This window comes from Rhea pennata, chromosome 14, assembly GCF_028389875.1.
Source record: "Rhea pennata isolate bPtePen1 chromosome 14, bPtePen1.pri, whole genome shotgun sequence".
In the NCBI taxonomy this organism is placed as follows: Eukaryota; Metazoa; Chordata; class Aves; order Rheiformes; family Rheidae; genus Rhea; species Rhea pennata.
The window spans coordinates 1914088-1927099 of NC_084676.1; the positions used below are offsets into that span (position 1 = coordinate 1914088).

At 46.4% G+C, this 13012-nt stretch overlaps 1 protein-coding gene across 2 annotated transcripts in view; it reads right to left on the reverse strand.

Moving 5' to 3' along the window:
• The window catches only part of LOC134146610 (protein diaphanous homolog 1-like), a 41208-nt gene extending 29360 nt beyond the window's left edge, over nt 1-11848 (reverse strand). For both annotated transcript variants that reach the window (XM_062586950.1, XM_062586949.1), the window contains exon 1: nt 11729-11848. In XM_062586950.1, coding sequence (XP_062442934.1) covers nt 11729-11845 — 117 coding nt within the window. In that variant the 5' untranslated portion in view covers nt 11846-11848. The remainder of the gene's footprint in view (nt 1-11728) is intronic.
• Nucleotides 11849-13012: the final 1164 nt, after the last annotated feature.

Here is a 13012-nt window from a genome sequence, read left to right on the forward strand (position 1 = left end):
TCCTCCTCCTCAGAAGTGACAAAGAATCCACACACTGTCTGAAATTACTTTGATACTAAGCAGCAAAAAAACTAAGTCTGGGACCACAACACAAGGACACCACTGAGACAGAACCAGTCTATTTTCTGACAGCACGTGGTCCGTGAGTCTTAGCAAATACCTACCTTAACAACTACTCAACCTCTGGCTTGCCACAAAAACAAACAGTTCCAGTGAGCACTAGAAACATGCACAAGATTCCCAGGTATTTCACTGCCCCTTCCTCTAAGGGTCAAGGGGAAGGTCAGTCTCCTAAAGGCTATCCTGGTGGCACAGTCCTGAAGGGGGGGAAAAAAACTTCCTATTTTTCTGTAAGATCTCAAAATAAGTACAAAAAGTCTAATTTTGAAATCTTTCTACGTAGACAGCCTCTGAAATTACACACGCAGCATTTAATGAGGATAAGCCTTTTGCCTTACATCTTGCAACCGATAGCAATCTGGAACGAGCATCACAGATCAAATGCCAGAAATAAATGCAGAGGTGCCCCATCTCCCTGCTGCTTTCTTAAGCCGCAAAGAGCGGACACGGCAGTGACAACAAAATCTGCCGCTATCTCAGGCACTTTCTTGGAAGCCACCAGATGACACATGAACCACGAGAAGCTGCATGTCAAGTAAAATATTACTAAAAGTTGCAAATGAATAAATTGCTCAGTTTAAAAAGCAGTTTGGACAATGTCACGGACGAAACACTACCCTACCCATCGAGGAAGCACTAGAAGTGAGATGTGGTGCCCAGTGCTGACACAGAAAGAATGGCTTTTCACATAAGTTTTCTGTATATCCAAGGTACTTCTTTCAAAGGGATGCACAGTCATCGGAAGCTATTTCCTCCTCTTTTTGCTGAAGTGACCAATTGTTTAACTACATATTGCTAAAGAATGCGAAAACAAAAACAAAACTTAAAGCAAGTAAAGACTTTTATCATCACAGAAAGAACACTGAAGTGCTCCCTCTATTGCATTTGCTTCTCTAGTCTAAAGAGTCCCCTATTTTCTCTGCTCTCAAGATAAACCCAAAAGCTATTTATGGGTTTTCAAAGAAACATGTAGTTCACATGCCATTAAAAAAGAAAAGGACGATGCTCAGAGCTGTGAACGGAAAGCATTTACAAGTCATTACAAAGGCAAACAAAGCAAATACCAAACATTAATGAAAAACCTAGGAGCAGAGTTAGAAACATCAACAATAAAATTATCCTAAACACTTAAGTCTTCACAAAAGAGCACAAATACTGAGACTGATGATGGCTCTTAGATGAGTCTCCCTCACCTGGATGGCAAATACCTCTCAGCATGCTGTTCTGAGACCAAGAATGAAAAAAGCAACACATGTGGATATTTAAAGGCACACAAGTTCATTTAAAAGCAATTTGACTTCTTTGGCTATACTGGCTGGCCAGTTTTAATACTTGCATCTGCAATATATTGCACTTCACCCATCCTTGCCCACAAAAAGTTTCGCCATGATGAATGAGTGTGGATTTAGACACACACACACAGAGTCACTAGGGAATTGGCTTTTTGTAACCTCTTTACAATTATCCACTGCTTTGAAGGCCTAAGGTAAGCATGTTCTTGCTACTGTAGCATCCAGAAATACTCTCATAGGTTTTTGTTCTGTAAGGGTGCTAAGGGAAGGCATTTCTGGTTATGTATTATTTCCAACTGGTAAAGCATAGCATAACATACTGTTTATGACCTGCTGAGAGGGTTATAAACCTCCCCCAGGCAAACCAGCAAAAAAGACACAACTTGTTTATTTAAGATGCATGTGAATTACATTCCCCCTAAATATACACTACTTACCACAAGACATTTTACTAGACTGAGGGCTGACAGCCCTCTACGTCTATATAGACAGACTTTTCTGGACATCTAACTCCTGGCTAGAGATCCTACAGATGTTCTTTATGCAGATGGACAGTAACAAATCAGTCCTGAGCACTAGAGATAGGAGTTACTGGAGCATTGAGATTCTAAACTTAACTCTAGGAATAACTTCAAGTCAACTATTAAATGACCTCTTGCTTTTCATTATCCAAAAAAGGGAAGAGAACACAGTGAGAGGGGTGTGGCAGTTGTTCTGTTTTATTTTGTTTTTTTGATGAGACTTGAGTGGTAATTGCACCCTCTGTTGCAATAGCTTCTCTTTCTCAGGTTGCTGGAAGAGCCTGGAGAGGGGACGGGGGAAAAGAAAGCAATTTGACAGGATGGAGACTTTGTCAAGTGTTAAAATTTATTAGCAAGCTAGGGAACACCACCACATAGGATAGCCATCCCAACATCTCATTTCTAGAAGTAATGCGAGTCTTGAAGCCTCCACATGATGAAGAGCAAAGCAATGGGGAGAACACGAATAGTCATCCCTAAGACCTGAAGCACACCAGGGGAGCTGATTTGGCAAGCATCCTAGGACATGATGCATGCAAATCCTCTGGGAGGATGGAGAGCAGACAAGGCACACGTATTTGGGAAGACATTTACTGCTCAAGGGGCAAGTGACATCTGCCTGTAAGGTCAGGAACAGCCAAACAACACAGCAGTCAGGCACTATCTTTATGTACCATGAATCTTGGTTCCAAGTCTGCTGGTGCTGGAGGCAATTCTGAGATCACCAGCACTGAAGCAACAATGTGTGCTGACAATGTCAGTACTAGAATTACCAAAGCCAAAATTATAAATCCTGATGCTGGTATTGAACGGCCTAAAGGTCACATTCAGAAAGCAGTACATGGGAGAGACTGCCAGGTACTGACACATGCAGCTCTTCCCAAGTGCCAGATATCTGCTTTGAGGATAGCTGAGCTACTTTGCTGCTTCATTCGGGCAAGCTCTTCAGACATATTGTACTGCTCTTTTTGAAAGAGCATTGCTGCATACTGTATCTGTCAGAAGGATTAGCTACTAAGAGGGAAAGAGGGGGGAAAAAAAGAAAAAGAAATAAAGAAATACTACGCAGGAGGCACTATAGCAGGGCTTGTCACAGGTTCCCTGAACACTTTTCCAAAATAGCTTGTATTTATAGACATCAGAGGCAGATCTCATTTTTTTCATTACCAAAACATTTCTGGGGTGGCATCTCAAGGTGCATTCTTCTTGAGCACTTAGGGGACATTTCTCCAAGTGGCCGTAAAAGAAACATACGGACCTTCAAGCAACAAATGCCTGTGACAGCATGTACAGATACTTGTAGCTACGCAGTAGGAAAACCTCCCATTTTTAGAAGAGTAACAGCCTCTCGCCTCTCCAACCTTAACCAAAAAACTACCCTAATTTGTTCCACTCGCTGAAAAGCCTTTCACCTGGGTGTTGGTCTGTTAAAACAGAAAAATTGTCCCAGTGACTAAGGAATGCTGTTTACTTGTTACTATGGGAACACAGTAAAGCTTCCCTTTCGCACCATGCATGTGAGCAGCGGGCACTGCCCTTTCCTGCCAAAGAGGGGGCAAGCGGTAGACCTGGGACACCGGAAACTGCCACTGCTGCCACACATCAAGCTTGGGTATGACGGAGGCGCACCCAGATTACAGAAATGACCCGCAGGAGAAGGGTGGGGAAACGGGGAAGGGGAAAAAAAAATACACAGCACCAAGCTTCCGCAAGCACCGTGAGCGACTCTGCTCCGTGACTTTGCCTTTTCTTGATGCCTTCCACATCACAAGACTCTTGGAGCCCCGCTTCCCCTCCACGCAAGCTCAGTCATTGCTAGTCATGTTTGACAAATCCAAATTGCTGCCAGTACCAATGCACATAGATGAACTTCTCCATCTTTAAACTGTAGCTAACAGAAAAAAATTCAGTATTGTTCCATTTAGTAACATAAACTAGATATTCTAGCTATTTTAAAAACATCTCATAAAGCAGGTTTTCTGCCAAGATCCTTTCTAAAATAACTCGAAATAGGAATTTCTCCTTATTCTTCTGTGTTCTGGTTTAAAAGTACACATGGCCCATGATTTCTCTTCCTCCCTTACCTCATTATTCTTCACCCATCACCAGCGAAGTACCCAGGTCCACTGAGCCTCCTGAACAAAGAACGCGTAGATAACTCCCCAAAGAACACCACATGTTCGAGTGAGAAATTTCAGGAAAGCAGAAAAGGACAGTCCTGGAGGCAAGAATGTGAGGTGGGGGGTCGGAGGGGAAACAGAAGAGGTAATGAAAAGCAGGCTGAAGGACAAACACTAACCCTAGGGTCTTTTAAAAGTAATTAGCTCAAAGCTAGGGGAGAAAAGTTTTTTTCTTGATGTCTACAAAAATATTAAGTCATTATAATATTGAGATTTCAGTTTTCAGACATTTGAAGACTAACCCTTGTCAAACTGAAAAGCCTTCAAATGAATTTAAACAGATGTTGTACCACAGCAGTAGGCAATACACCTATTACAGAATCACTGCAATTTGAAATCCATGCAAGACAACTACTTCCATATAACTGTAGTATCACCTGAGTTATTAACTTCTGTCTCTACCTGTCCCAGTATGCTCCACGGTCCAGCAGACTCTTTAGGTATGTTTGTCTCATCCTTCTCCTTTTCTCCCTACGCAGAAGTGCATTCATATGATCTCTGCACACTCATTCCGTAGGGAGCAAAGGAGCTTCAAGCTGACCAAACTCCATCCCCCAGCCCCAGCTCCTCACCTAGCAGCTCTGCTCTTGCATCTCAGCTGAGTTCTGGTTCAGATGAAGGTGCTGGGTGACAGTGCAGTAAGAATAAGATTCCTGGTGGAGGGAGGGAGGAAGCTCCAGCTCTACCTTGCACTACAGCCTTCACTAGCAGAAGGGTCAATCCTGGGCTTCCAGTGAGTTCACATTAAGGGGGAAGCCCCTGCAGCAGACAACAGACAGTTACTTCCTACTCCTCCATCCCAAGAGTCTTGCTGACCCCTTACCCAAAGGCAGCAATAATTTGTGCTCATCACTACTACACTGCCCCTCTCCTTAAGTCTTAATTCAGGCAGCTCCATTGCCCCTATCAGGATACAGCACTTGCACAAATACGGGAACACCACTGTTCCTAGCTTCACAGCTCCAAGAGCTGTGGACAGCTGTAAAACGAGCAGTCCTGCCAGTTTTACAGCATCACTGCCCAAAACTGGGGATGGGTACAGAAGAGGAAGCAACGGCAGCTGTAGATACCAACCCAAGTCAGTAAGAAAGCAGAACGCAGAGGTTCGATTTGCTGAATAAGTGAAGAGGGAAAATCTTCCATTCCTTTCCAAGCTAGAGTAAGGAGGCGTTTCAAAGTATCAAATACAAATGAGCTCAAATCACTACCACTTATGAAAAGAAAACCAACAAACACGTTCCACCAGGAGTTCCACACAGGTTCACAGGTATGTTATTGTTCCTATTATGAGGGCACCTGAGCCTTGAACCAGAGCCAAGCGCCAGAGCAAGAACAGAAAAATGACCTCTGCAGCAGTGAAGTTGCTCTCGTTACTGACGTAACTCCATATGCAGCCACTCTTCTAACCACTACAGCTGCTGTGATTCGGTTATATCAGCGGGTTTACCTTTTAAATGCTTTAAAGTAAAGAGACGAGGGACACTTGATTTTGCTTCAGCATTGACCTAAGACATCACTGTTGGTCTCGTACAGACCCCCTTATTTTCCCATATACCTCTGGTTATACCCCATCTCATCTAGAACCTCTTCCAGAACCTAATTACTCTTGCTGCAAAGAAAGACTCTCAACCCAGGACGAGCGAGGCTGCTTCCCCTCCCTCACCCCCTCATACAGCATATCTGACTAAAACAGACACTTGCCACTTCTTGTGGTTTCAAGCACAGGAAGCAAACGAAACTTGTGCTAAAACTAACGGAACAAACCCTAGCAATCTCCAACAGTCAAAAAAACCCGCCCAACATGCAAGTCACCCCACAGCAGAGACAGCAACTTCCATCTCATAGCTGAGTCTGAACGTGGCATGGTAATGACACCCAAAGACTCATCATTAAATTTGATCCAGGTAGTTCTGATGCCAAACAGTTTCAGGGTGTTTGATTCCCTAATAGTCCTGGAGCATCTCATTGCATTTTACATGGCATGCTTTTCACTTAGCCCTTGATTCAAACTCAAACAGTGAGTGCTCGAGGTCCATATTGAATAACCTATACGAGAGGGCCTGTTTCTGTGTTATTTAGATGGGATCATCAACTGCAAGCTGTAGCACACCAACATTGCTTGCATCACTGAGAAGTGATGATAGGAGTTCTGCAAAGTTACCAAGGCTAACCGCTTTGCAGAGATTTCATCCCTCCTCCACCTGGCTCTTCTTCTGCAAAGATTTCTCAAGCCAGTATGTGGATGCAGCAGTACTATCAGATCTGCATTTCAGAGCACAGATTCTTAAATTTTGCTTTTTTCACTTATCCTGGAAACAACTCATCCATCCATCTCAACTCCGAGGTCAAATTCCATGGGTATAAAAGTGGTGAGTGACTGATGTTAACGGCAGTGGATGCTGCTAGTCAGAAACTTAGTCCGGTTACCTAATTTAATGAAAAACGCAAAGAGTTACAACAAGCTTTTTAAAAACAGCACAGGAAGTGAAAAAGCAAACAAACAAAAAGAAAAGCCCTCCTCAACCCCAGAAGCACTAATGAGAAACAAAAGCTTTCGTGTTAAGACCATGCTGAATTAAAGAGACAAGAAAGCTCACAAGCAAGATCACATTGCTGAGCAGACAGGGGAAAGGGAGGGATTGTTCAGAAGAACCTGGGCAGCCGGGCAGCCTGAAAAGAGCGGACCAAAGTCCTCCTGGTAGCAACACCACTGCTGCTGTACTTGCACTCTTGCATAACTTCTGCATACCCATCCCCCTCTCCACTCTACTGTGCAGCAGGGAGGGAAAGAGTTTCACCGGGCACAGACCTTAGTCATAGGCCTGCAGTAGGAAAAGGTGCATTTTTAACACATATCAGCCAAATACATGTTTAAAACATATCTTCCCCTATCACAGGCACAATCTAAACAGGGCTGTTCTTTTGGCTGGAAGTGCCCGAGTTTGGTTTTTCACATTCCAAAAGCAAAAATAGAAAATAAGGAGTGGGAAACCTGCCTTCCTACCCACATCAGGCTGCAGCGAGGGGAAAACAGTACAATACTACCCAAGGCAGCAGTCGCGGGTCACTTCTCAAAGGTTTCTGAGTGTGAGGAAAAACAAGACAGTATAATTAGTTTCTGTGTGCTGTTAGGAAAATTTACTCTTTAATTATTAACCACTGCCCAATCCGACAGTTTCTGGAATTGGAAGAGAGATTTTATGATCTCAGTTACACAGCCTGGAATCTACACCAGTCACTGCATCAATAAAGCCCACAAATACCATCAGCGTTCCCTAGCGTGGACCCTTTGAGTTGGGGGGCAAAGAAAAAAAAAATCAGTAGATCAGTGAGAAAACTACTGCAAGAGACAGATTCCTCTGCTCACATCACAACATCAGCAGCTAAAAGCGTTTGCCAGGCAGTGTCACTTGGACAGGGCTTTGGCAAGGGTGCTCTTCCCAGGGGCAAATAAGCCGCATTTTGGTGTGGCCACAAGCAAAGTCCAGCACAAAGAAGCTAAAACCATCAGGCCTCTCCTGGGCAGGACTCTTGGTATCCAAGCACAAACTTGTCTTCTCAACTAGGAGAAAAAAAGAGCTCTTAAATTATCTGATTGGAGCTTGATGGCTTGTAGTGTTCTCACTAATTAACAGGCTAAAGAAAGAGATTAGAGCTTAACACTTTCCCCCCCTCCCTAAAGTAGGCAAGGGTTTAACAGTCAGCATTGCCTGGAAAAATCATCAGCTGCAAAACAAGCTCATAAACTCCAAAATCTGAACACCTACAGGATAATGAAAGGGCTACAAAGCCTAAACAAACCACAAACCTATAATCAAGATACTGTTTAGTCCATGTTGAGCTAGTCTCAAACTTTGGCGCTCCGCTCCACACTTCCATACGAAAGAAAGAAGCTCCTGAAAAGCCTCAGATTCCAAACTAGAGTTTGCTTCAGCTGAGCAAAACATAAAAATAAGAGACATCTAACAGCTTACTAGAAACTATGCTTGTTTATTTTGATATTCAAGTAACTTCATATATTACATACACTGTTAACATCATTTTGATTTTTATTAAATCATAAACAACAAATTTTCAAGTAATAAATCAGTCAGGTGCTACAATATGTTAGGCAAACAAATCCTGTTCTGGCTTTTGACCTGTAAAGAGGTGGGGACGTCATTCAGTATCACAGGATAAATGCATCAACCAGCTAACCAAACAATTTATACCTTACATATTTTTGAGTCTTTTGAAGATGCAAATTTACAGTCACACAATTTTCATTCTAACTTCAACTTCTGAATGCTTAGCTTGGCAGACTTCAGCATTCATCCACAAATAACAAATCTAATTTCATATGATTTCCCTTACATGACATAACAGGAGGATATACCTTAGATTTTTTTTTCCAGAAAGAAAAACAGCACTTACTAAGCATTGCATTTTACTAAACCCCAGGTGCCTGCATAAACTATCAAAATAGCAGTAGGTCAAATGGAAAAAAACTTTTCATATTAATCAGCAATAGTTTAGTAAAAAAGAAAATAAGCAGAACAAGATTTTAGAGTTAACTCTTCTAAAATCTAGAAACATAACAGGACTTTGCCCTAAAGATCTAGCAGAGATATATAGCTCTAACCTACTGCACTTCCTCCCTATAATACCAAAAAAAACTTGAGACAGTGTGCTAGTAAGGTGCTTTCAGACCTCAGTTTATCTGAAAGCTAGCAAAAGAAGCTCCAAGTGACAAGTGGGTACGAGCGACGCACCGCCACACGTGCGACGAGAGGGTCTCCAGCACGCATGGAAACGGGCTGTCACAGGGCCCAAGCTGCGGGCAGCACTGCCGGGTTCCTCGAGCTCGGGATCCACAGGCAAGGCGCGTCCCAGAGGCGGAAAGCACCCGGCTACGCTGAAAACCACCGAGAGCCCAAAGCTGCGGAGCAGAGATGCGCACCCCGAGACAAGGCTTCTTCTCGCGCTCTGCTGTGAGACCTGACAGCTCTACGCTTCGCGGACTCCGGCAGCGTGGGAGAGTTTGCAAACGTCTTCCCTGTTGACACTGGTCTCCTCTGCATCTGAGCTACAGCTGCATATTTATAGCAGCCCCTTTCTCTTAACCATATCAGAAAGGATGTAAACGGTGACATAAGCCAGACTCCAAACTTTTCAAAAATGCTTCAAAAAGCATGACTAGTGAGACTAATGAAAAGGTTGAAGCCAGCATGCAATAACAGTATTAAAAAGTGTTTCCATTAAGAACAGTTACAGAAAACAGATTCAGAAGAAGATACACAGAGAAAGGGAGGAGAAAAATCAGTCTCCCTCAGAGGAAAAGAGAGAAAAGGAGGAAGAAGTTGGTCTAACTAAATGTAATAGGTTATGACAAGAAACAAAAACAGATGCAAGACAAGGCAGAGCTGAACAGGATCCTCAAAGTAAGGTGAAGGGGAAAAAAAGTGGCAAGTTTCTATCAGAGCTCTGAAGAGAATTGTTTTCACTGCTTTCTAACATCACACCAGCATTTTTCAATGACTTGTTTAGAAAGCTGTAACTGATGCAAACAAATAGCATAAACGGACTTTTAATAATCTGTTTTTTCCTTATCACAAGGGACAAACACAGGACCTGTATTTTGGGTAGAATGAAGTAACAGAACCAAGGAGGAGGCTGCCGCAATGAAGAAATTGGGAAATGACCAAGGAGTGCACAAGTATGTTAGTCACTGGGACAGGAAGGGTGGGTCGGCGTTTGGATGTTGGGAAGGCAGTGGCAGGACTTGCTTAAAAGCCGAGATGCACTTGCAACTCCAGCAGAAGCAGCAGTAAACTAATCTAACAGAGAGCAGTGATGATTTGCACGCTTAGAGCAAATTAGAGAGCATAAGTTTGCAACTAGGGAAACAATAACAATTAATTGCATGGTATTTATAGCTCTCAGCAGCCAAAATGTTACTTCACAGAAGACTGAATTCATATGCAAAACTGTGCAGTACACAAGAGGGAAGACAAAGAAATAGCTAACTTGTGAGGCTAAAGTCAGCTTCATAAATATGTTACCACATCATCTATCGTATTAGGTGCTTAGGCTATTTTCAGCCTTGGAGCAAGTGTTGCTATTGCTGTATTTCCCAGGTAGAAGTACTCTGTTTCCCAGCATATGGAAAAAGTCTTGTGCATTAATTACTCTGGATTTCTGCTTAGCCAGCAGACATAGAAGATTAGCTTCTGAATTTGGAGCAGGTCATTCAAAGTTAACAAACTGGAGTCTGTTTTTGATTTCTTCCCCCCCCCTTTTACACAAATAAAAAGCTCACTACAGGAACTGAACCCTCTATTCTGAAATCACAAGCAGTAAGGACAGGTTTCCAAAGGTGTTTAGACTTGTCAAAATCCCAGTAGCAGCTTCTTTAAGTACCTACTAACTTTGAAAATTTGGCATGTAGTGAGAAGACAAGAATCCATCTCATCTAATTCCAGTTCATATCCCCTTGCTTAATACATTCTTCAAAAATTATTTGCAACCAGTATGATCAATATATTTTTGGTTGTTTTAGTTAAGGCCATTTGACACATTACTATGTGGCTGTACAGCAGATTAAAACTACCAAACTCAAACCTCTATAAACAGCAGAAGATACTAAACATGACATCTTTTTGTGTGTTTAGTAATAACAATGGAACTAAAAAACCTGCCTGCTGTATAAGCTAATAGATAAACTGTATGGACACAACATACCCTTATGGATAGCAAAAAAGTGTCAGCTTTAAGGTAAAAGGATAGACACAGCTACACATCAAAAACATGTTTGAGCAGCTGAATCTATGAAAGTGAGCTTGTGTTTTTTTTTTTTTTTTTTTTTTCTTTTTTTAAAGTGCAAACACTAAACAAACAAGGCTAATCCCTGTTTTTAGATCAAAACTTTCTACTCGCCAATTGGGAACGTGATTCCTCCGGGCAAGCGGCATCAGGCCAACGCGCCAGTGCATGAGCTGCGACCGGGCTGCAACCAAGGGAGAAGAAAGTACCTAACGGGGGAGAGGCGGCGGCGGCGGGGGGGCCCGGCGGTGTGCCGGGAGGGGAGGGCAGGGCAGGGCAGCGAGGGGCCCACGCGGCTGGTGCTGGGAACAAGCCGGCACCGTTAGCAGCTCTGAACAGTCAGATCACCGCACTTTCGCCTTTAACTGCTACGGCGGGTGTTTCGGAAACCACCGTCCAACTCAGCAAGAGCCGCTGAGCGGCAGAAGCGGTGCGGGACCCGAGCGGAAGGAAAGGAGAGTTTAAATCGCCCGGCGACCGCCACCGGGGCGCCGCCGGCGGCACCTCCGCGCCCGGGCTCTCGGCTGCTTCCAGCGCAGCGCGCAGGCGGCCGCCGCTCGCGCGCTCCGCCTCGCCTCGCCGCGCGGGCCGGGCCGGGCCGGGCCGCCCCCCGCCGCGCACCCCGGCCGCCCCTTTTCTCGGGGGAAACGAGTGCGGAAAACGACAGCGGCCGCAGGGGCGAGCGGCCGCCCGCCGCCCCTCACCGGCGTTCCCTCGCGGCGGGCCGCCGCCGCCCGGGCCGGCACCTGCGGCAGGTGCGGGCGGCGCCGCCGCCCCGTCCCGTCCCGTCCCGCCCCGTCCCGCCGCCACTCACGAATTTCTTGGACTTGCTGGGGTCGCCGGGCCCCGCCGCCGCCGCCTCCTCGGGCGCCGGGGCCTTGCCCCGCTTCTTGTCGCGGCCGCCGCGGGCCGAGCCCGCGCCGCCCTCCATGGCGCCGCCGCCGCCGCCGGCTCCTCAGGCCGCCGAGCCCGCGCTGCCCAACGGCCCCGGCCGCGCCCGGCCGCGCCCCGCCCGCCTCATCCCGCAGGCAGCATCTCATTAGCCTCATGAATATGCAGGAGGCGCCGCCGCCGCTTCCGGCCCGCCGCGCGCGCACTTCCTGCCGCCGCCGCCGCCGCGCGCGCCCCCCGCCGGCGGGCGGCCCCGCCCCCAGCCCCGCCCCCAGCCCCGCCCCCGCCCCGGCGAGGCGGCCCGGGGGCGGCGGAGCGCGGGGGGCCCGGCCCCGGCCCCCTGAGTGAGTGTCGGCGCCCCGGAGGAGGGGGCCGGGGTTCTGTCGTCTGGCAATTTTCCCACTAACGAGCCTTAAAAAAAAAAAAAAAAAAAAGCCAATAAAAGCATCGCTAGGAACGAATAAACGCGAGCTGCAGCTCCAGCAGCCGCGGCAGAAGCAGCCGTGAAGGCTGAGGCGCCTCTTCCCGAGAGCGCCCGCTCCTCCAAATAACTCCAGGCACGGCCGCAAGCCGGGGGTCGGCAGCGCCCCCCCCCCCCCAAAAAAAAAACGTGGTCAGAATTTAACACGCTCGAAAAACACTCCGGTGAATTAGACTGAGCGGCAGCGTGGGGTCCCCGGCGCTGCGCGAGGCGCGCGTGGTGGCACGCCGCGGGGGATCCTCTTCCGAGGTGCTTCCGTATTCTTTCCTTCAGTGAAGGCGCTTCACCTTCCGCGGCACCACAGAGAACAGGCAGGGCCAGGATGGCCGGGCACCAGTTCACCCACGCGGGTGTTATCTGAGCGTGCCTGAAACATCCCACTCACGCGCTCTGAGGGTCCTTCTGAGGCTGCAACATGGTTCAGGTCACAACCCTTCTCTAAAGGTAGTGGTGCCAGTGATCTAAGGTCCGCTTCAGCAAGCAAAGGCCTTTGGGCTTTTACTTACCTATTGTTTTGCTGCCAACATACCATAGTATTTCTCCCAACCTTTTTTTCTACCACCTCCTGGAGGATCGCTAGGGAATTTCCACCCTCCATCCATCTGGGCCTCAGGTTGTTTCTTTTTCAAACAAGCAGGCACAGGATATTTCGAAGGGTGCCAAGCTCAGGATAAAAAGGATGCTTTTGTTTCAAGTTGGATTCCTTCAGCCCTTAGCCCCTATCCC